At 46.4% G+C, this 24,122-nt stretch overlaps 1 protein-coding gene across 1 annotated transcript; it reads left to right on the forward strand.

Annotated features, from left to right (window-relative positions):
- Window positions 1-13,691: 13,691 nt before the first annotated feature.
- LOC130358024 (protein spinster homolog 1-like) lies at window positions 13,692-19,645 on the forward strand. The gene is made up of 3 exons (XM_056560829.1): window positions 13,692-13,842; window positions 16,730-16,946; window positions 18,079-19,645. Exon 3 carries the CDS (start codon window positions 18,104-18,106, stop codon window positions 19,616-19,618), a length of 1,515 nt encoding a protein of 504 aa, XP_056416804.1. The 5' UTR covers window positions 13,692-13,842; window positions 16,730-16,946; window positions 18,079-18,103; the 3' UTR covers window positions 19,619-19,645.
- The last annotated feature ends 4,477 nt before the right edge of the window (window positions 19,646-24,122 follow it).

Genomic DNA, 24,122 nt, shown 5'->3' on the forward strand with positions numbered 1-24,122 from the left:
TTATCAAGCTGTACTTCTTTAAGCTGCATTTAAAATGTATAACCTGTATTGAACTGCATCAGGAGTTAAGTAAAGTTAAAGCTGTTGTCCCATAGGGCTGCCTGCCTACTTTCCCAGCCTACTTGAGAATCCGTTCTAAGCGATGGATCCTCAACTAGATGGCAGTCCCTGTTCTGAGTAACTTCAGGGGCATAACAAGACAATAAACAAACACTGTACAGATGTCAGAGAAGCAGGTCAGGACACATTAGTTAAACAGGCAAAGAGAAAGATACAAAACAGAGGAGATAAACAGACAAGCGGTAAAAGTGTAATCAGACAGGCCAAATTCAAACTATGTCAGGTAGTCACTTAGCCAAGGGTCAAAATACACAGGATAGGATAGGGCAGAGCCTAGCCGCAGACTAAGATGGATGTGTGAGCCTGCAGCTCTCCATCCTAGCACGCTCCCAACACCTCTCTCACCCTTCTCATCAGCATGAATATGGGCAAAATAGCGGAAACTACTGTGACCCCACTGAATCCCCGGGACCGGGGAAAAACCAAGCCGACACGGCTAAATTCCTCAAAAAGAAGAATGCAAGCTCTCCAGCCAGGCCTCCCAAGATGGTGCCTGTGACTTCCCCTAACCAGGCTTCTGAGGATGATGCAGACTCTGCTGGAGATGAGGAGAGAGCTACACCTGCGGTGGTCACACAGCACTTCCTCAAGACTTTTATGAAAAAAGCACTCTCTGAAGCCTTAAAGGGGTACTCCGCCCCTAGACATCTTATCCCCTATCCAAAGGATAGGGGATAAGATGTCAGATCGCCGGGGTCCCGCTGCTGGGCACCTCGGGGATTGCTGTTGCAGCACCCCGCTATTATTACTGCGCAGAGCGAGATCGTTCTGCACGTAATGACGGGCAATACAGGGGCCGGAGCATCGTTACGTCACGGCTCCGCCCCTCGTGACGTTACGGCCCGCCGCCCGTCAATACAAGTGTATGGGAGGGGGCGATGTCATGAGGGGCGGAGCCATGACGCCACGCTGCTCGGGCCCCTGTATCGCCCGTCATTACGTACAGAGCGAACTGTAATGTGCTGTAATGATAGCGGGGTGCTGCAGTGGCGATCCCCGGGGTTCCCAGCAGCGGGACCGCAGCAATCTAACATCTTATCCCCTATCCTTTGGATAGGGGATAAGATGCCAGGGGCGGAGTACCCCTTTAAAGCCAGTGATTGCCGCCTTGACTTAAATCAAGACAGAGGTACACACCATCGGTTACAGAACGGAGGCCCTGGAAGTAGCGTTCTCTGGTATGGATGCCCACTTTGAAATGCTGGTGAGTAAATTGGCGGCCCACGTTAATACTGCACTGTCACTGATCGAAGGTCAAGAAAACCGAAGCCGCAGGAAGAACGTCAGATTTAAGTATTCCGCCATGGACATTTTCACCAATCTCCTGGGCCCAGAAATAGCTGCACAAGTCACCATTGAGAGAATACACAGAGCATTGCGCCCTAAACCTAAATCCTCGGAACCCCCAAAGAATGTGATATGTGGACTGCTATCTTATGTGGACACTGAGTACATACTGCAAGCTGCGTGAGATCACAGACCGCTCATATGTGGAGATGCTGAAGTCACAATGTACCAAGATATCTCTCCCACCACATTGGCAAAGCGCAGGCTCCTTAAACCACTACTGGAGAAACTAAGAGAAAGAAATCTCCCCTATGCATGGCTCTTCCCATTCAGACTCTCCATTAACTTTAACGGCAGAAGGATCACGGTCCGGTCACCGGAGGACTTGGAGGCGGTTTGGTCAACCACAGATATTGCACCTATGGACATTCCGACTTTGCTCCCTGCGCCGATATGCCACTGCTACCGTCGCTCCTGAGACAGGAAGAATGGAAACAGGTCTCCAGACAGAAGACCAACAAAATGAAGAAGACACCTGTTAAAGGACAGCCACCGCCTTGCTGAGAGACACTAGCTGCGAACCCGATCCAGGCTCGGTACTCAGGTTAACTTGGGACGTTCTGACTATTCTCCTATATGTCGACTGAATGTCTTTGATCTACACTATTGTGAATATCTGTTCCTTCACCTTTTAGTGGCCGACCTTGAATCAATGGCCTTGAGTAATTTAATGCCACTGATGGAGTTGGATCATGTTATTTCTATATAGTCATATTGCACTTCAGTTATGTTTATAGCTGTGGTTTTGGTACATAGTACCCACTACTGATATTCTGCTTCATGCATACTATGTTATATAGTAGGTAGGTTCTATACTACTTGAAGTAGAGTGTTCTTACCCCGTTATATGCATCCCCCCCCCTCAATTTTATTCTTTACCCTATTGACTTCACACTCATCCCCATTTGGGATTCTCTAACCTTTCTATGCACTTGTCCCTGTATACTTCTCCTGTTAACCTTCTTTCTCCAACTTGGCCTAGGTGTTACCTTTAATACTGTTACGCCTAGCGCTCCGGGTCCCCGCTCCTCCCCGGAGCGCTCACGGCGTCTCTCTCCCTGCAGCGCCCCGGTCAGTCCCGCTGACCGGGAGCGCTGCACTGACATGGCCGTCGGGGATGCGATTCGCACAGCGGGACGCGCCCGCTCGCGAATCGCGTCCCAGGTCACTTACCCGTCCCGGGCCCCTCCTGTCATGTGCTGGCGCGCGCGGCTCCGCTCTCTAGGGCGCGCGCGCGCCAGCTCTCTGAGACTTAAAGGGCCAGTGCACCAATGATTGGTGCCTGGCCCAATTAGCTTAATTGGCTTACACCTGCTCCCTGGCTATATCTGATCACCTCCCCTGCACTCCCTTGCCGGATCTTGTTGCCCTGTGCCAGTGAAAGCGTTTAGTGTTGTCCAAGCCTGTGTTACCTGAACCCTTGCTATCCATCTTGACTACGAACCTTGCCGCCTGCCCCCGACCTTCTGCTACGTCTGACCTTGCCTCTGCCTAGTCCTTCTGTCCCACGCCTTCTCAGCAGTCAGTGAGGTTGAGCCGTTGCTAGTGGATACGACCTGGTTGCTACTGCCGCAGCAAGACCATCCCGCTTTGCGGCGGGCTCTGGTGAACACCAGTAGCTTCTTAGAACCGGTCCACCAGCACGGTCCACGCCAATCCCTCGCTGACACAGAGGATCCACTACCTGTAAGCCGAATCGTGACAGTAGATCCGGCCATGGATCCCGCTGAGGTGCCGCTGCCAAGTCTCGCTGACCTTCCCTCGGTGGTCGCTCAGCAATCGCAGCAGATTGCCCAACAAGGACAGCAGCTGTCGCAGTTGACCGCCATGTTACAGCAACTTCTGCCTCTGCTACAGCAGCAACCATCTCCTCCGCCAGCTCCTGCACCTCCTCCGCAGCGAGTGGCCGCTCCTAGCCTCCGCTTGTCCCTGCCGGACAAATTCGATGGGGACTCTAGACTCTGCCGTGGATTTCTGTCTCAGTGTTCCCTGCATATGGAGATGTTGTCGGACTTGTTTCCTACAGAACGGTCTAAGGTGGCGTTCGTAGTGAGCCTTCTTTCAGGAAAGGCCTTGTCTTGGGCCACACCGCTCTGGGACCGCAATGATCCTGCCACAGCCACAGTCCAGTCCTTCTTCGCTGAGGTCCGTAGTGTCTTCGAGGAGCCAGCCCGAGCTTCTTCTGCCGAGACTGCCCTGCTGAACCTGGTCCAGGGTAATTCTTCAGTGGGCGAGTACGCCATCCAATTTCGTACTCTTGCTTCCGAATTATCATGGAATAACGAGGCTCTCTGCGCGACCTTTAAAAAAGGCCTATCCAGTCGCATCAAGGATGTGCTGGCCGCACGAGAGATTCCTGCCAACCTGCAAGAACTTATCCATTTGGCCACCCGCATTGACATGCGTTTTTCTGAGAGACATCAAGAGCTCCGCCAGGAAAAAGACTTAGATCTCTGGGCACCTCTCCCACAGTATCCGCTGCAATCTACGCCTGGGCCTCCCGCCGAGGAGGCCATGCAAGTGGATCGGTCTCGCCTGACCCAGGAAGAGAGGAATCGCCGTAGGGAAGAAAATCTTTGTCTGTACTGTGCCAGTACCGAGCATTTCTTGGTGGATTGCCCTATCCGTCCTCCACGTCTGGGAAACGCACGCACCCAGCTCACGTGGGTGTGGCGTCTCTTGGTTCAAAGTCTGCTTCTCCACGTCTCACGGTGCCCGTGCGGATTTCTTCTTCAGCAAACTCCTCCCTCTCAGCCGTGGCCTGCTTGGACTCTGGTGCCTCTGGGAATTTTATTCTGGATTCTTTTGTGAATAAATTCCGCATTCCGGTGACCCGTCTCGTCACGCCGCTCTACATTTCCGCGGTCAATGGAGTCAGATTGGATTGCACCGTGCGTTACCGCACAGAACCCCTCTTGATGTGCATTGGTCCCCACCACGAAAGGATTGAATTTTTCGTCCTCCCCAACTGCACCTCTGAGGTCCTCCTCGGTCTGCCTTGGCTCCAGCTTCATTCTCCCACCCTCGACTGGACCACCGGGGAGATCAAGAACTGGGACTCTGCTTGCCACAAGAGATGCCTCTCCCCCCCTCCCAGTCCCGTCAGGCAAGCCTCAGTGCCTCCTCATGGCCCCCGTCCTTGTGTCACCCTGCCCCGTGCCAAGCTTCACCCTCTGCCCTCCCTCCCCATTCCCACTTCTGCTGTACTGCCTGCCTTTGAGGAAACCCTCCATTCACTCCCGGTGTCCTCGTCCCAGGTAAAGCAGTTGTCGGACAAAAAAAGGGGGAGACCTAAGGGGGGGGGGTACTGTTACGCCTAGCGCTCCGGGTCCCCGCTCCTCCCCGGAGCGCTCACGGCGTCTCTCTCCCTGCAGCGCCCCGGTCAGTCCCGCTGACCGGGAGCGCTGCACTGACATGGCCGTCGGGGATGCGATTCGCACAGCGGGACGCGCCCGCTCGCGAATCGCGTCCCAGGTCACTTACCCGTCCCGGGCCCCTCCTGTCATGTGCTGGCGCGCGCGGCTCCGCTCTCTAGGGCGCGCGCGCGCCAGCTCTCTGAGACTTAAAGGGCCAGTGCACCAATGATTGGTGTCTGGCCCAATTAGCTTAATTGGCTTCCACCTGCTCCCTGGCTATATCTGATCACCTCCCCTGCACTCCCTTGCCGGATCTTGTTGCCTTGTGCCAGTGAAAGCGTTTAGTGTTGTCCAAGCCTGTGTTACCTGAACCCTTGCTATCCATCTTGACTACGAACCTTGCCGCCTGCCCCCGACCTTCTGCTACGTCTGACCTTGCCTCTGCCTAGTCCTTCTGTCCCACGCCTTCTCAGCAGTCAGCGAGGTTGAGCCGTTGCTAGTGGATACGACCTGGTTGCTACTGCCGCAGCAAGACCATCCCGCTTTGCGGCGGGCTCTGGTGAACACCAGTAGCTTCTTAGAACCGGTCCACCAGCACGGTCCACGCCAATCCCTCGCTGACACAGAGGATCCACTACCTGTAAGCCGAATCGTGACAAATACTCTCTCAAATCCCTCCTTGAGGCCCTTCCCCCTCTCTCCCCTTCCTCTTCCCCCCCATCCCCTGCCCCCCCTTTTTTCTTCCCCTCTTACTCCACACTTTCACTGAATACGCATTCTGTATTCCCTCACAATTTTGTACTTCCCTTCTCTTCATGACATTTGGATACCTCCTCGCATCAGGTATAGGGCAGATGCTAAATATCTTCTATTCCAAGAAGTAATTACGACCTGGTCAGAACTCTCCCCATCTCTTGCCCCTTCTATTTCTCCTCTACTTCCTTCTAGCTTGATACCTGCGGTTGTGGGTTGGCTCGCTCACACTTTTCAGTCAATGTGGGACAGATTACACAAGGTTTCTGTAACCCAGTTATTCCGGGATGGAGTGGTGCCAACCTCAGAGACTTTGAGGGCACTGTTGCCCCTGCAAAGATATTCCTTCCTACACATAAACCACTTTACCACCTGCTGTTTCTCCTTTCTGGAAAAATGTGGTCAACTGAGAAAATTAACCTAGTTTGAGGAGCTATTCCTTAATCCACAACCCAGCAAGAGGAAATTGTCAAATTGTCTATCATTCATTCTATCTGCACAAAGCCAACCTCCTCCACACTTTGTGGACTCATGGGCGAAGGAGCTGAGGTTGACCTTATCAGACACAGACATAGCACTAGTACTCCTACACTCCAGGAGGCCCATTATAAAGTTGTCTCTAGATGGTATAAAACACCAGAATTTCTATATACTCACAAACTGTCTGCAACCAACCTTTGCTGGCACTGTAAAACACACATAGGAACCCACACACATTTGGTAGACCTGCCCAGCCATAACGTCCTTTTGGAAGGAGGTTACTACTACAATTGATTCTATCATGAAATCTAGGATCCCCCTCTCTCCGGCTTAGTGGCCCATTTGCTGGCAGCTGCAAAATCCATAATTCTGCTCCACTGGCTCCAAACTGAACCACCCTCAGTGGGAGAATGGCTTTCTATGGTCCACCAGGTGTGTAGATTTGAGGAGATGCATCATAGAGCAATGAGAACTCATGATAAATTCTTGAAAATTTGGAGAACCTGGTTACAATCTGAATATGGCAAACGACAAGTGGTATAATGTGATGTTCCATTAACATTCAGTTTGAAATTGATTGTGACAATTACCGCACATCATTTTGTGACAAGTGGTGAAAATTGCTGTGGAGGCATCGCACAATCATTCTGTACTGACAGAGCCGCTTCCACATGCCACAAATTGGATCTAGGTTCTTGAAAATGTGATCTTAGCAGGGCCACCTGCTACTTATTTGATTTGCTTAACCTTATGGCTTGTCCTTCTTGGTGCAGCAATTTCAATGTTAAAGTGTATTTTATTACCATCAGTGCCAAAATAACATATATAAAATAACAAGCCTATTATTATTTTCTTTTGTAAGATAAAATTGTCTTGGCTTAAGTAATGTTCTTTCGGGAAGTGTCTTTACTGGAAGGTGGGGGGTGGGGATGCTGATCACAGAGAACAGCTCTTGACTATATAAGAACACGTGTACTCTATAAGAAAATTACAGGGATATTGTAGACTGAAGCATCCCGACCAGTACCCTCTCATACTTGTTTAGCTGTGAGCCATTCCTTTTGCAGACAAAGAAATATCCCCAGTATTTTCCTATATTTCTGGTTACTGATCACAGTGAGACCAGGGGATATGTACATTACTCATAGCCGAAACCTAAAATTTATTAAAGAATTTATGTACATACCGTATTTTTCGCCCTATAGGACGCACCGGCGTATAAGACGCACCCAATTTTTAGGGGCAAAATCTAAAAAAATAAAGATTTTGAACCCAATAGTGGTCGTCAACCTGCGGACCTCCAGATGTTGCAAAACTACAACTCCCAGCATGCCCGGACAGCCGTTGGCTGTCCAGGCATGCTGGGAGTTGTAGTTTTGCAACATCTGGAGGTCCGCAGATTGAAGATCACTGCATAGGAGGTAATACTCACGTATCCCCGCCGCTCCGGACCCGTCACCGCTGCCCTGGATGTCGCTCCATCGCTGTCGCCGTGTCCCCATCTCTCCGGAACGTCTCTGCTGCCGGCCGGGTATCCTCGCTCTCCGTCGCCGTCATCACGTCGTTACGCACGCCGACGCACGTACGCGACGACGTGACGACGAGGAAGGAGAGCGCCGGCATACAGGGGATCCCTGAACGGAGAAGACACCGAGGAGGCAGGTAAGGTCCCTCCCGGTGTCCTGTAAGCACTAACCCGGCTATTCAGTCGGGCTGTTCGGGACCGCCGCAGTGAAATCGCGGCGGTCCCGAACAGTCCGACTGAACAGCCGGGTTAGTGTCACTTTCCCTTCAGACGCGGCGGTCAGCTTTGATCGCCGCGTCTGAAGGGTTAATACAGGGCATCACCGCGATCGGTGATGTCCTGTATTAGCCGCGGGTCCCGGCCGTTGGTGGCCGCAGGGACCGCCGCGAAAGGGGTGTATTCGCCGTATAAGACGCACCGACTTTTTCCCCCCAGTTTATACAGGTCATGTAAGTCTATGTACAGTGCAGCATTTTCCTATGGCTGTATTCTCCTATGTCACCTTTTTATTTTGCTCTGATGAATCTAAGGGCCCACGCACATGACAGAAATTCAGCATGGATATATTCCGTATGCAGCAGCCGCCACTGATATCTAACCGCGACATGAATGCATAATTGTAATATAATGTATTATATTACATTACAGTTACGTTTTATAGCAACAATCATACAGTGACAGGTTCAGTTCATGACCTATAATGTGTTAACAAAATGATGAAAATGATTTGTACTATTATTGATAAATGGAAGAAAGGCAGCTCCATGTTCCCTATATTTCTCAGCGTGGTCTCATCACAAGCACGCTGCTTTATTTCACCCACTTTCACTTGTGGCTAAACTGAACTTTCATGGTTCTGCTCTTTAAAGGGTATGTCTACATGATGGAATTTCCACACAAAGATTCTGCAGCAGCAGAGTCCTGTTGATATTAATAGGATTCTGCAGCACTGTGCACACGGTGGCATTACCGTTGCAAATGATCGGATATCCCGATTCCGGTGTTCGCAGAAAGAATAGACATGTCTATTCTTCCTGGGAATAGGGTTGCCATCTTTCTAGCAAAAAAAATAAAATACCGGCAACATCACAGGATACGCATATGCGGGGGGAAATATTACCATTTTTGTTTTGATGTGACTTTTTAATCGCTTTTTGTAATTAAATTTGGGAGTTGCAGTTAGTTACTAACTACAACTCCCAAGATGCCCTGATACAGCCTATGGCTCATCAGCTGCCCAAAACAAAAACTACAACTCCCAGCATGTTGGACTATATAGTAGTATGTAGTATAGGTCACTGTTTGCCAACCAGGGGTGCCCCCAGCTGTTGCAAAACTACAACTCCCAGCATGTTGGACTATATAGTAGTATGTAGTATAGGTCACTGTTTGCCAACCAGGGGTGCCCTCAGCTGTTGCAAAACTGGAACTCCCAGCATGTTGGACTGTATAGTAGTATATAGTATAGGTCAGTGTTTCTAAACCAGGTGTGCCCCAGCTGTTGCAAAACTACAACTTCCAGCATGCCCAGAAAACCGTTAGCCGTTGGCTCTGGTTTGAAAACACTGGTATAGGTTTTGGTGCTACTTTCCAGGTGATGGAGGATTGGTTGGATAAATACCGGCCACTGCATTGCCGGCACAGCCAGTATTTTGGCCACCCTGACGGTATTTTTTATATTAAAAATACTGGCCAGGTGGCAACCCAAACCTGGGAAGTCCGCATGGAAATGCATTGCCATCTATGAGGGCAGTTCCGAGTGGTCCTAGCCAGGGGCGGACAAATCCTATGTGCAGCATGTTCAGCTGCACAGGGGCCGCCACTACACATGGGCCCTCAGGCACTGGCCAAGGGCCCCCTTGAGAGAGAAGTGCAGCTGGTGAGGATCCAGGACAGTTGTCCCGATCCCCACTCAGACAAGCGCTATTTTTTTTTTACAATCCCTGCGCTGCTCCTGCTCTGGTATCATTAGGGAGACAGGCAGTAGCGCAGGGATGAAGGTATCTGATTCATGGCTCCGCCCCCAGCACAGGAAGAGGACGGAGGCCGAGAGCTGACAGGCCTCCCAGGAGCACAGCGGCTGTGAGGGGAAGTTATGTCCCCTGTCCTGCCTTTCTTCTCACTAGCAGTATAACCTGGGGCTGGGGGGGTAGCAGCCCAGTGGGGTCACTTTCCCTGCTCCGGGGTCCACAGGTCACCTACAGGTCACATTACAAGAACAATTTTTGGGAAAAATTGCGGCAAAAATGGCGCGGTTTTTACCGCGATTTCGAAAATTCACTGTAAAACTGCGCCATTTTTGCCGCGATATTTCAAAAAATTGTTCTTGTAATGTGACCTGTAGGTGACCTGTGGACCCCGGAGGAGGGAAAGTGACCCCACTGGGGCCACAACATGTGGACACACTACTTGTTTATTTATCATTAATCTTTTAAGGCAGTGTTTCCCAACCAGGGAGCCTCCAGCTGTTGCACAACTACAACTTTCGGACAGCTAAAGACTGTTCGGGCATGCTGGGAGTTGTAGTTTTGCAACAGCTGGAGGCACACTGGTTGGTAAACACAGGGGTGGACACAGACAACAGAGGGCCCCTGTGCAAAGAATATGCCTGCCCCCCCCCCCCCCCCACCCAGGTAATATGTTTGCCAGGTAAGCAGGTAGTACGTTTGCAAGTAGTAAATTAGGTAAGTAGAACATTCTCTAATTCTTTGCCGCTAGGTAGGTAGGTTACCGTATATACTCGAGTATAAGCCGACCCGAATATAAGCCGAGGCTCCTTATTTCACCCCAAAATCCCAGGAAAAAAAAAAAAAATAAATAAAAAAAATAAAAAAAATAAAAAAGTTGTTGACTCGAGTATAAGCCTAGGGTGGGAAATACATCATCCCCCCTGTCATCATCCAGACCCCCGTCATTAACACCCTCATCATCATCACCCTGTCATCTTCCCCCTTTCATCATCCCCTTTTCATCATCACCGCCTGTCATCATCCCCCCTTCATCATCCCAGACCCCCCCTTCATCATCCCCTTGTCATCATCCCACACCCCCCTTCATCATCCCCTTGTCATCATCCCCTTGTCATCATCTCCACCCCCCTTCATCATCCCCCTGTCATCATCCTCTTGTCATCATCCTCTTGTCATCATCCCACACCCCCCCTTCATCATCCCCCTGTCATCATCCCACACCCCCCCCCCTTCATCATCCCCTTGTCATAATCCCACACCCCCCCCCTTCATCATCCCCTTGTCATCATCACCACATGTCATCATCATCACCGCTTGTCAATGTCTGATACAGTGGTCTTCAACCTGCGGACCTCCAGATGTTTCAAAACTACAACTCCCAGCAAGCCTGGGCAGCCATCGGCTGTCCGGGCTTCTTGGGAGTTGTAGTTTTGAAACCTCTGAAGGTCCGCAGGATGAAGACCACTGCGGCCTTCGACATCATCCAGCCCCCTCTCACCCCCTTTAGTTCTGTACTCACCTCCGCTCGGCGCTGGTCCGGTGCTGCAGGACTGTCCGGTGTGGAGGTTGTCCGGTGGGATAGTGGTTCCGGGCTGCCATCTTCACCGGGGGGCCTCTTCTCCGCGCTTCGGGCCCGGAATAGAGGCGTTGCCTTGACGATGACGCAGAGGGACGTTGGTAATGAACGTACCTCTGCGTCGTCATCAAGGCAACGTGACTATTCCGGGCCCGAAGCGTGGAGAAGAGGCCCCCCTCGATGAAGATGGCAGCCCGGAACCACTATCCCACCGGACGACCTCCCCGCCAGACAGTCCTGCAGCACCGGACCAGCGCCGAGCGGAGATGAGTACAGAACTAAAGGGGGTGAGAGGGGCTAGATGATGTCGAAGGCCGCAGTGGTCTTCAACCTGCGGACCTCCAGAGGTTTCAAAACTACAACTCCCAGCAAGCCCGGACAGCCGATGGCTGCCCGGGCTTGCTGGGAGTTGTAGTTTTGAAACCTCTGGAGGTCCGCAGGTTGAAGATCACTGAGGGCGGAGAGTTCACTCGAGTATAAGCCGAGGGGGGTGTTTTCAGCACGAAAAATCGTGCTGAAAAACTTGGCTTATACTCGAGTATATACGGTATATGTTTGTTAGGTAGGCAGGAAAAGCATTTGCTAGGTAGGTAATATGTTTGGTTGGTAGGTAGGCAGGTATATGTTTGGTTGGTAGGTGGGTGGCCACGTTACATTTGGTAGGTAGGCCCTTAGTCCAGTGTTTTCCAAACAGGCTTTGGCTGTTTGGGCATGCTGGGAGTTGTAGTTTTGCAACAGCTGGAGGCACTCAGGTTGGGAAACACTGGACTAAGGGCCCAACTACCCACCAAAATGCCACCTTCTGCTGCCATACTCTAACTTCCAGCTTAAGACTGTCCGAGCATGCTGGGAGTTGTAGTTTTGCAACAGATGGAGAGACAATGTTTCGAAAACACTGCCGTAGTTAGTGTTTCCCAACCTGGGGGCCTCCAGCTGTTGCAAAACTACAACTCCCAGCATGCCCGGACAGTCTTAAGCTGGGAGTTAGAGTTTTTCAACAGCTGGAGGCACCCAGGTTGGAAAACAATGGACTAAGGACCTACCTACCAAACCTGAGTGTCTCCAGCTGTTGCAGAACTATAACTCCCAGCATGCCTGGACAGCTAAAGACTGTCAGGGGAATGCTGGGAGTTGTAGTTTTGCAACAGCTGGAAGTCCCCAGGTTGGAAAATACTGACTAAGGCAGTGTTTTCAAAACAGTGTCTCTCCAGGTGGTCCAAAACTACAACTCCCAGCATTCCGGGACAGTCTCTAGCTGTCAAGGCATGCTGGAAGTTATAGTTTTGCAACAGCTGGAGGCACACTTATTTGTAAACACTGGTGTAACACTGGAGGCACACTGATTTGTAAAACTGGTGCTGAAACAATGATGACACTGAGCGCACCGTGATTCACTGAACTGCAGGAAAAGCAGAAGGCGGCGAACAGAGAACGGGACACCAATATTGGAGCAACGGGGGAGCATAGACAGTTGAGTTAGTTTCTTTTGGAAAAATTTTCATCCCTGGCACAGTGGATAAAACTAAAATAAAATACTAAAAAAAGCCAGCAAGTAGAAGTAAAACGTCCGTCTTTATTCAGGGTTCTTCCTTAAAAGCCTTCACGGTGGCAGACAAACCGTGAACATATCAAAAATATGAAATATTGCACAAACAGAGGGGGGTCCCAAGCATGGCTGACGCGTTTCTGATCTATCGATCCTTACTCATAGCCAGTAGATCCTCAAATGAGGCACCTTTATATACTCCAGGGCATTTTCCCCATTCCCACAGGAAGGGGAGGGACAGGTCCACATCACATGTGCGCGTGATTAAAACAAAAACATGGGACCAAACACAGATAAATTATTCGGAGACATATCAGTAATGTCATATTAAATCTGTTTTGCTATTTAGACCATGGGGTTGAATGCAATTCAAAAGATAAATCCACATGATTTCCCTATTGTGGAGGGATCGAATATGGTCACCTCCCCTTTTATTTAGCTTCACCTTCTCAATGCCTGAGAACCTGAGGGAAGTGGTGTCTGAATGATGATATATTAGAAAATGTTTAGATATGTTAGAAATGTTCGAGCTTAAAGGGCCAGCAGCATGTCTAATGTGCTCTTGCATGCGTTTTTTAAGGGACCTTTTGGTGGAACCCACATATGTTAAGTGACATTGTGTGCACATGATTTTATATACAACAAAAGTGCTATCACAGTTTATAAAGTTGTGAATGACATGGCATTTACCATCCACCGTACCTTCTATTTTCTGGCATTTTTCGGCAAAGGGACATACCACACACCGCGATTTACCGCACTTGTGGAAGCCCTTGGTGCTAATCCACTGGGTGGTAACCCTAGCCGTGTCCACCATACTGGGAACAAGGAGACTGGATAAAGTAGGTGCCCGCCTCGCTGCAAATCTCACACCTGACTTTATAATCTCCCCTACTGTGGGATCTGTTGATAGCAAAGGTAAGTGTTTAATTACAATGTGTTTGATGTCATTAAATTCTGGACAAATGTAGGACAATTTTGTGATTCAGTTGGTTGCTTACTTGTAAAAAGGGATTTTCGATCCATAGGATCCACTCTCGACCGAGCTTTTTTCAAGAGCCATCCAGGGTAACCTCGAGCCGCCAGGCGTGTGCATGCTGCATCAGCTTCCCTGCGGTACACCTCGGCGGAAGAACTGTTCCGCTTAATTCGTATAAGTTCACCTACTGGTATGGCTCTTACTGTTTGTTTGGAATGGCATGAATTCGCCCTTCGGATGGTATTGCCTGATATCTTTTTTCTGTAAGGATCAACCTCTATTTTATTTGTATCAGGGTTGCCACGTAATATGACATCCAAAAAGGGGGTTTCACTTTTACACCATGTGTGGGTAAACGTAAGATTGAACCGATTATTATTGATATATGTCATGAATGCATCAACGGTCAGATGGTCAGACGACCAAATGATGACCACATCGTCTACATACCTCCCATACCATGCAAGGCATGTGGAAAATGGATTGGTGTCAGAAAAACTGCTCCTCCCACCAAAAAACAAAAAGCTTAGCCCGAGCTGGTGATGACTTTGCTCCCATTGAAGCACCCGTGCGCTGCAAATAAAAATTGTTACCAAACATAAAATAATTGTGTTTTAACACAAAATCTACCACCTCAATAATGTAATGTCTCAAATCCACAGAATATTTAGAAAATCTCATCAGTATATCCGAGATAGCTGATAATGCCAGGTTTTTCGGAATACTGGAATAGAGCGATTCAATGTCGCAAGTAAGCCACGACAGAGAATCGCTCCATGTGAATTCATCCATGATTTTTAGCAAGCGCTTAGTGTCCTTGATATAACTTGGGCATTGCATAACCAGAGGTTGCAGTACTGAGTCCAACCACTCGCATAGGTGCTCGTTATGGGATCCGATCCCCGCCACGATCGGACGCATCGGCGGCGGGAATCGGTCCTTATGCAGCTTGGGTAGCGAGTGGAAGATAGGAATAATTGGAGCAGGCACGAAAATATAATCCACTTCTTTTTGGGTCAAAATAGATCTGGCTTTCCCCTCTTCCAACAGAGTCAACAGTTCTTTTTTTAAAGGTTCAGTGGGATCCCCACAAAGTTTAAGGTAAGTTTTATCATCAGATAGTAGATTTTCATTTAAATTGATATACCGTCCCATGTCCATACATACTACCGAGCCGCCTTTATCGGCGGATCGGATCGTCAAATTTTTGTTTTTCTTTAATTTCTTTATGGCAGCAGCCTCCTTTTTATTCAAATTAGGACGAGTTGTATTGGACATTACTTTTGATTGTAGATTAACCAAATCTTTCATGATAAGGTCCTGGAACCAATCAAAAATTGCTGGTCTGGTCTGTATGGGGTAAAAATTTTGGTTTTTAGTGGAGAAGGTATGGGCAGTATTCACTTCATCACAAATTGATATCCCACTATTTTCAAGGAGACAGAGATCTCTAAAAGCAATTTGTTCTGCTAACGTATGCATTAGTGGTAAATCAGGGTTTATAGAAAGTTGAGGTGGGTCCGATGGTTCATCAGCATTTTCCACCAAAAAATGTTTCTTAACTGTTAAAGTTCTCACAAATTTAATTATATCCAAAATTGTCCGATAAACATCAAAATGATGTGTAGGAGAGAAACCCAGTCCTTTCCACAGGACCGAGGTTTCTTCATCTGTAATGATTTGTGCAGAAATGTTAATGACTTGAAAATCCTCTTTTATTACTTTTTCCGTTTGTCCTTGTTACGCTCCGAAACTCTTCTTTCTATGTTTTCTGCCACCGCGCCTTCCTCGTTTTTTGACTGTCTTCTCGCATTGCGATTCTTGTGAGTGTTCACATATTGCGGTTCTGAGTCCCCGCTAGTGTCCGTGGTATCTGAACAATCTGAATTTTCAGTAAACTCCTGGTCAGAAGAAACAGATTTGTAAATTACTTCTATTAAAAAATCTTAACCCTTTCAGTACTTATGAGCTTCTGAAGTTAAGGTTGTTATTTTCTGTCTAAGTGCTCTCTGATGACACCTGTCTCGGGAAACGCCCAGTTTAGAAGAGGTTTGCTATGGGGATTTGCTTCTAAACTGGGCGTTGCCCGAGACAAGTGTCACCAGAGAGGACTAAAAAAAACAACCTTAACTTCAGAAGGTCATAAGTACTGAAAGGATTAAGATTTTTTAATAGAAGCAATTTACAAATCTGTTTAACTTTCTGGAGCCAGTTGATATATAAAAAAAAGTTTTGGCCTGGAATACCCCTTTAAGTCTCAGGATGCCCTTGGTCCTAGTGGGGTTAAAAGGTCAAAAGATTAAAATATATAAACTAGGAAGACACTGTGAAGTACGGGGATATACTCGGCAGGCCTGGAGAAATATTTTTCTAAAAGATGTTTTTATGTACTTGATGTATTTCTAGGTGTATATTATATGTCAAAGAAGAAAGCAGCACTCCTAAAGCGTGAGTAGGTGCCTCCAGCTAGGGTCCGTGTCCAGGATTCTGCATACGTAGTTCCAAGGAAAATGTTGTGGCACTTAAGGTAGGGTGAAAAAATGAAAACTATTTATTCATCCCAAATGTGCAAAGAGCAACGTTTCAATGGTCTCACACCATAATTATAGAGTGTCTTGATAATGATGGTTTGAGACCATTGAAACGTTGCTCTTTGCACATTTGGGATGAATAAATAGTTTTCATTTTTTCACCATACCTTGAGTGCCACAACATTTTCCTTGGAACTACGTATGCAGAATCCTGGACACGGACCCTAGCTGGAGGCACCTACTCACGCTTGGAACTATATATATATATATATATATATATATATATATATACACACAAATCAAAAAATATCTTGCAGTCTCTTGTAATACCTTTTTTATTGGACTAACAGAATTTTGTAGAGACAAGCTTTCATGATTCCTCCCTTTATCAAGTCCAATAGACAAGGACTAATGATCAAAAGGCCTTTATCCATTATCAGGGAGGAATCCCAAAAGTTTGTCTCTACAAAATTCTGTTAGTCCAATAAAAAAGGTATTACAATCTGCATCACTGGACTAATATGGCTACTCACATTTACTATACAGATATACACATACCTGAAGATGGTTTAGAACCCTGTGATGTCACACATGCTTGTGATGATGTCACCGTAAGCTGTACAAGGAGGTGCGCGCCGGCTGCAGTCTCTTCAGTGTGTTTTGCATTCACAACCTGTGGTGCAAAGTGTTTGTTAGAGAGTTTCTATTTGCGATAGAGAATTCAAGATTTTGACCGTTCCTTGTCTGAAGAGAGAACCACAAGGTAAGTCTCAGCCTCTTCTATTCATACATACACAGGGCTTTTTGTTTGACAGTTTTTTTTTTATTGTTGTTGCTTTTTTTTTAGCAAAAAAAAACAAGAAATGAATTTCCAAAAGAAATAACAAAAGTTATATTCCTCATAGCATTGTGATAATACTTGGCTTAGGCATTAAACATAATAAAACGCACAGATAGTATCATGACCAGAGCTTTTTCTTGCAAAACTGCTAAAATGCAATTATGCCCAAAAAGGCCCCCAAGAAAAAGAGTCCTAATTCATGAAGTTCTAAAAGATATAAGTCTATGAGAAAGATTTGGTGGTGTAGTAAAAGAATGACAGAAAGATTAGGGCAGAAATATAATATTATATAATAGAATTCTGTGTGTACTAACAATAGAAATACTCCGGGTACTCCGAAAGGGAAAATTTTCAAATCAACTAGTGGCAGAAAGTCATATAGGGGACGGATAGATCCCAATGAGGTGGGGTAGGTTCATTATTAGTAAATGTATATAGCAGGATAGCCCAATTGTATCTACAGTATGAAGTTCACATGGCCCAGTGACCATACAGCCAAGCCCTTATAATCCGCCATTACTAGGACAGATTCAGGGTTATCAGATATTACTATGACCGGACAGGTTCAGGGTTATCAGATATTACTAGGACCGGACAGGTTCAGGGTTATCAGATATTACTAGGACCGGACAGGTTCAGGGTTATCAGATATTACTAGGACCGGACAGAATCAGGGTTGTCAGATATTACTAGGACCGGACAGGTTCAGGGTTATCAGATATTACTAGGACCGGACAGGTTCAGGGTTATCAGATATTACTAGGACCGGACAGGTTCAGGGTTATCAGATATTACTAGGACCGGACAGGTTCAGGGTTATCAGATATTACTAGGACCGGACAGGTTCAGGGTTATCAGACATTGGTAACCTCAGGGAAGACGTCTCCATATAAAACACGTATAGAGAAGCGTCTTCTTCTGAGGCTGCGATGGTCTTAGTGTTATCTTGTGGTTCTGTGCTGGACATTTCTGCTCTGTATGAAGGATCTATTGTATAATGACAGGAATGATGACATGTTGTCTAATGTGTTCACTTATCTCTCTCTCTCTCTAGTGTTTTCAGGCTCTGACCTGTGACCATGGCCTCTCCACAAGACCCATTGCTGAAGGAGGAGGAAGAAGCAATGGAGGACCATAGTGATATGGATGTAGAAAAGGGCGATATCCCTGAGAGGCAGAACCTGCCATCTCTAAGCGTGATGTCCACCGCACGTTCCATCATCACCGTAGTAATCCTCGCCTTTGTTAATTTGCTCATCTATGCAAATCGCTCCAGCGTGGCGGGGGTGCTGCCTTATATACAGAAAGCATATGACACCAATGCTAGTCTGTCCGGCTTATTGAATACATTGTTCATTGGAAGCTACGTGCTGGTCGCACCAATTGCCGGATATTTGGGCGACCACTGTAATAAGAAATATACTGTTTGCGCAGGAATCATCGTTTGGCTGAGCATGACACTTACCCTGTCATTCATCCCTGACGGGTACTTCCTGCTCTTCCTGCTGACGAGTGGACTGGTTGGAGCCGGAGAGGCGACTTTCTGCACCATCGCCCCCTCCATCATTGCAGACCTTTTTACAAGTGACCAGCGGACCCGCATGCTGAATGTGTTTTACTCCGTCATACCTGTAGGCTGCGGACTAGGATACATCATCGGGCCCAAAGTGACTGATGCAGCAAGGGGCGATTGGCACTGGGCGTTTCGAGTCACCCCTGGCCTGGGCCTCATAGCTGTGGCTTTGATGATTTTGGTCACAAAGGAGCTTCCAAGAACGACTACAAACGGGAAGAAGAATAACAAATCCCAGAAGTTTGCCAAATGGGCGACAGATCTGAAAAAACTATTTAAAAATCGAAGCTTCATGTTAACCACCATGGGATCGACGGCTGTATCCTTCATAGTGGGAGCCATAGGTGTATGGGGTCCGTCATACCTGACCCACGCACGAACACTCCTACAAGAGAAGGACCCTTGCCGTGCTGAACCGTGTGACTATCACGACATCCTAATATTTGGTGTGGTTACAGTCGTTTCCGGCATTCTGGGAGTTGTAGCAGGGACGGAGATAAGTAAAAGATATCGCAAATCCAACCCACGGGCGGACCCGCTTGTGTGTGGATGCGCGATGATGCTCTCCGCCCCTTTTCTTCTGTTGGCATTGACTTTTGGCAACATCAGCCTCGTTGCCACCAACATCTTCATCTTCATCGGAGAGACGCTTCTGTCAGTAAATTTCACCCTCATATCTGACATTATACTAAAAGTAGTAACTCCGTGGAGGAGATCTTCAGCCCTGGCCGTGCAGATGACAATCTATCACCTCCTAGGTGACGCCGGCAGCCCGTACCTCATCGGCCTGATATCTGACACCTTCGAACAAGGATATGCCAAATCCCCTCTTCTGAAATACCGCAGCCTGGAGTATGCCCTCATGACCTGCACCATAATGGCAGTCATCGGAGGGGCCTTCTTCATGGCCACGGCCCTATATATAGAGAGGGACGAAAAAGAAGCAGAGATGGAATCAGAACCTCCGTCATCCTCCTCCTCCTCACTGCTTCCTGCCGATGAGGACCGCGCTTCAGACTGAGGAAAAGTCATTGCTTACCTCTATCTCGTTTACTTCATTAAAAAAAATTAAGAAAAAAATAACTGCATTTGTTCTATGTTCCACTTTACCCCTTATTCTCTACCCAGGGGCGGACACAGACAGGAGAGGGCCCTTGTGCAAAGAATGTGCCTGTGCCCCCCCCCCCAAAAAACATCAATTGTTCAGCACCCCCCCTCCATGTGTCACTTACTCAGGTGGACCCCCATATGTCACTTGCTGTATAAGCTTCTAATTATTTATTAAGGCCTCCCATATGCCGCAGCTCATTCAAGCCCCCCACATTAGGTAGCATAGATTCCCAACATTAGGTAGCATAGATTCCCCACATTAGGTAGCATAGTTTCCTCACATTAGGTAGCATAGTTTCCCAACATTAGGTAGCATAGATTCCCTACATTAGGTAGCAGTTTCCCCACATTAGGTAGCATAGTTTGCCCACATTAGGTAGCATAGTTTGCCCACATTAGGCAGCATAGTTTCCCCACAATAGGTAGCACAGATTCCCCACATTAGGTAACATAGTTTCCCCACATTAGGTAGCATAGTTTCCCCACATTAGGTAGCACAGATGCCCCACATCAGGTAACATAGTTTCCCCACATTAGGTAACATAGTTTCCCCACATTAGGTAGCATAGTTTGCCCACATTAGGTAGCACAGATTCCCCACATTAGGTAACATAGTTTCCCCACATTAGGTAGCATAGTTTCCCCACATTAGGTAGCACAGATTCCCCACATTAGGTAACATAGTTTCCCCACATTAGGTAGCATAGCTTCCCCACATTAGGTAGCATACTTTCCCCACATTAGGTAGCATAGTTTCCCCACATTAGGTAGCACAGATTCCCCACATTAAGTAACACAGTTTCCCCACATTAGGTAGCATAGATTCCTCACATTAGGTAGCCATAGCATCCCCAAACACACAGACAGACACAGACACACACAGAGACACACTTACCTGCCCTGCGCAGCGCTTCTCCTCTCCGGCAGCAGCCTGACGAGTGACGTCACTGACGTCCTCCTGAGCGGGTCTGCAGAAGTACGTCACTTGTGTGACGTCCCTCGTCAGACCCCGGTCGGCCGGAGGCAGACTCACTGTCTAAAGTGCCCGCTGCGCTATTATACCCCGCAGCTGCTTTAGAACAGTGAGCAGCAGCGGCGGCAACCCTACCATGAACCTACTAGGCACAAAAAAAAAAAAAGGGGCAGCAAAATGCCACCCCTGAAAAGTGCCACCTGGGACTTATGGTCCCACCGGGTCCCATGGTAGGGCCGACCAGAGGCCCTGCTTTATTTTCTGCTGAAATTACATGGTGGTCCGGCTGTGAGATGGTTATACTGTGACATCACTGTGTATTATCCCTGTACTGTGACATCACTGTGTATATTATCCCTGTACTGTGACATCACTGTGTGTATTATCCCTGTACTGTGACATCACTGTGTGTTATCTCTGTACTGCAACATCACTGTTAATACTTACACTGCACTGTGACATCACTGTATATATTAAGCCTGTATACCCTAATGCCACTGTACATATTTACCTTGCACTGCGAGTGACAATATGTGCTTCATAATAAACTGTGACATCACTGTGCTTCATAATAAACTGACATCACTGTGCTTCATAATAAACTGTGACATCACTGTGCTTCATAATAAACTGACATCACTGTGCTTCATCCTGTAATTTGATGTCACTGTGTATAACAACCCTGTAGTGACATCACAGTTTATTATTCTTGAATGCTGACTTCACTGTGTATATTTTCCCGGTACAATGACATCCCTGTATAGTTACCCTCTACTGTGACAACATTGCGTTTATTAACCCTGTAGTGGCAAAACTGTTTATTGTCCCTGTACAGAGACATTACTGTTTATATTAACTTTGAACTGTGATGTCACAGTTTAATATGAAGCACAGTGATGTCACAGTTTATTATGAAGCACAGTGATGTCACAGTTTATTATGAAGCACAGTGATGTCACAGTTTATTATGAAGCACAGTGATGTCACAGTTTATTATGAAGCACAGTGATGTCACAGTTTATTATGAAGCGCAGTGATGTCAGTTTATTATGAAGCACAGTGATGTCACAGTTTATTATGAAGCACAGTGATGTCACAGTTTATTATGAAGCACAGTGATGTCACAGTTTATTATGAAGCGCAGTGATGTCACAGTTTATTATGAAGCGCAGTGATGTCACAGTTTATTATGAAGCGCAGTGATGTCACAGTTTATTATGAAGCACAGTGATGCCACAGTTTATTATGAAGCACAGTGATGTCACAGTTTATTATGAAGCACAGTGATGTCACAGTTTAATATGAAGCACAGTGATGTCACAGTTTATTATGAAGCACAGTGATGTCACAGTTTATTATGAAGCACAGTGATGTCACAGTTTATTATGAAGCACAGTGATGTCACAGTTTATTATGAAGCACAGTGATGTCACAGTTTATTATGAAGCACAGTGATGTCACAGTTTATTATGAAGCGCAGTGATGTCACAGTTTATTATGAAGCGCAGTGATGTCACAGTTTATTATGAAGCGCAGTGATGTCACAGTTTATTATGAAGCACAGTGATGTCACAGTTTATTATGAAGCACGGTGATGTCACAGTTTATTATGAAGCGCAGTGATGTCACAGTTTATTATGAAGCACAGTGATGTCAGTTTATTATGAAGCACAGTGATGTCACAGTTTATTATGAAGCGCAGTGATGTCACAGTTTATTATGAAGCACAGTGATGTCACAGTTTATTATGAAGCACAGTGATGTCACAGTTTATTATGAAGCACAGTGATGTCACAGTTTATTATGAAGCACGGTGATGTCACAGTTTATTATGAAGCACAGTGATGTCACAGTTTATTATGAAGCACAGTGATGTCACAGTTTATTATGAAGCACAGTGATGTCACAGTTTATTATGAAGCACAGTGATGTCACAGTTTATTATGAAGCACAGTGATGTCACAGTTTATTATGAAGCACAGTGATGTCACAGTTTATTATGAAGCACAGTGATGTCACAGTTTATTATGAAGCACAGTGATGTCAGTTTATTATGAAGCACAGTGATGTCACAGTTTATTATGAAGCACAGTGATGTCACAGTTTATTATGAAGCACAGTGATGTCACAGTTTATTATGAAGCACAGTGATGTCACAGTTTATTATGAAGTGCAATGATGTCACAGTTTATTATGAAGCGCAGTGATGTCACAGTTTATTATGAAGCGCAGTGATGTCACAGTTTATTATGAAGCACAGTGATGTCACAGTTTATTATGAAGCACAGTGATGTCACAGTTTATTATGAAGCGCAGTGATGTCATAGTTTATTATGAAGCACAGTGATGTCAGTTTATTATGAAGCACAGTGATGTCACAGTTTATTATGAAGCGCAGTGATGTCACAGTTTATTATGAAGCACAGTGATGTCACAGTTTATTATGAAGCACAGTGATGTCACAGTTTATTATGAAGCACAGTGATGTCACAGTTTATTATGAAGCACGGTGATGTCACAGTTTATTATGAAGCACAGTGATGTCACAGTTTATTATGAAGCACAGTGATGTCACAGTTTATTATGAAGCACAGTGATGTCACAGTTTATTATGAAGCACAGTGATGTCACAGTTTATTATGATGGACAGTGATGTCACAGTTTATTATGAAGCACAGTGATGTCACAGTTTATTATGAAGCACAGTGATGTCACAGTTTATTATGAAGCACAGTAATGTCACAGTTTATTATGAAGCACAGTGATGTCACAGTTTATTATGAGCACAGTGATGTCACAGTTTATTATGAAGCACAGTGATGTCACAGTTTATTATGAAGCACAGTGATGTCACAGTTTATTATGAAGCACAGTGATGTCACAGTTTATTATGAAGCGCAGTGATGTCAGTTTATTATGAAGCACAGTGATGTCACAGTTTATTATGAAGCACAGTGATGTCACAGTTTATTATGAAGCACAGTGATGTCACAGTTTATTATGAAGCACAGTGATGTCACAGTTTATTATGAAGCACAGTGATGTCACAGTTTATTATGATGGACAGTGATGTCACAGTTTATTATGAAGCACAGTGATGTCACAGTTTATTATGAAGCACAGTGATGTCACAGTTTATTATGAAGCACAGTGATGTCACAGTTTATTATGAAGCACAGTGATGTCACAGTTTATTATGAAGCACAGTGATGTCACAGAGACTACAGAATGTACAGCTGTACGTATGATGAAGATGGCGGGATGCTATTGAAACGTCACACATACATGGGGGAATAAAACACTTTGTTTTTGCACCTTATCTGGCAGTGCCGCTGGATCTTTAGTTTTGTAGATAGATAGATAGATGATATATAGATAGATAATAGATATGAGATAGATAGATATGAGATAGATAGATAGATGATATATAGATAGATAGATA

Source organism: Hyla sarda, chromosome 2 (genome assembly GCF_029499605.1).
Source record: "Hyla sarda isolate aHylSar1 chromosome 2, aHylSar1.hap1, whole genome shotgun sequence".
NCBI classification, from domain to species: domain Eukaryota; kingdom Metazoa; phylum Chordata; class Amphibia; order Anura; family Hylidae; genus Hyla; species Hyla sarda.

Coding starts and splice junctions, on each gene's coding strand:
- LOC130358024 (XM_056560829.1), top strand. CDS start 18,104: ATGGCCTCTCCACAAGACCCATTGCTGAAGGAGGAGGAAGAAGCAATG.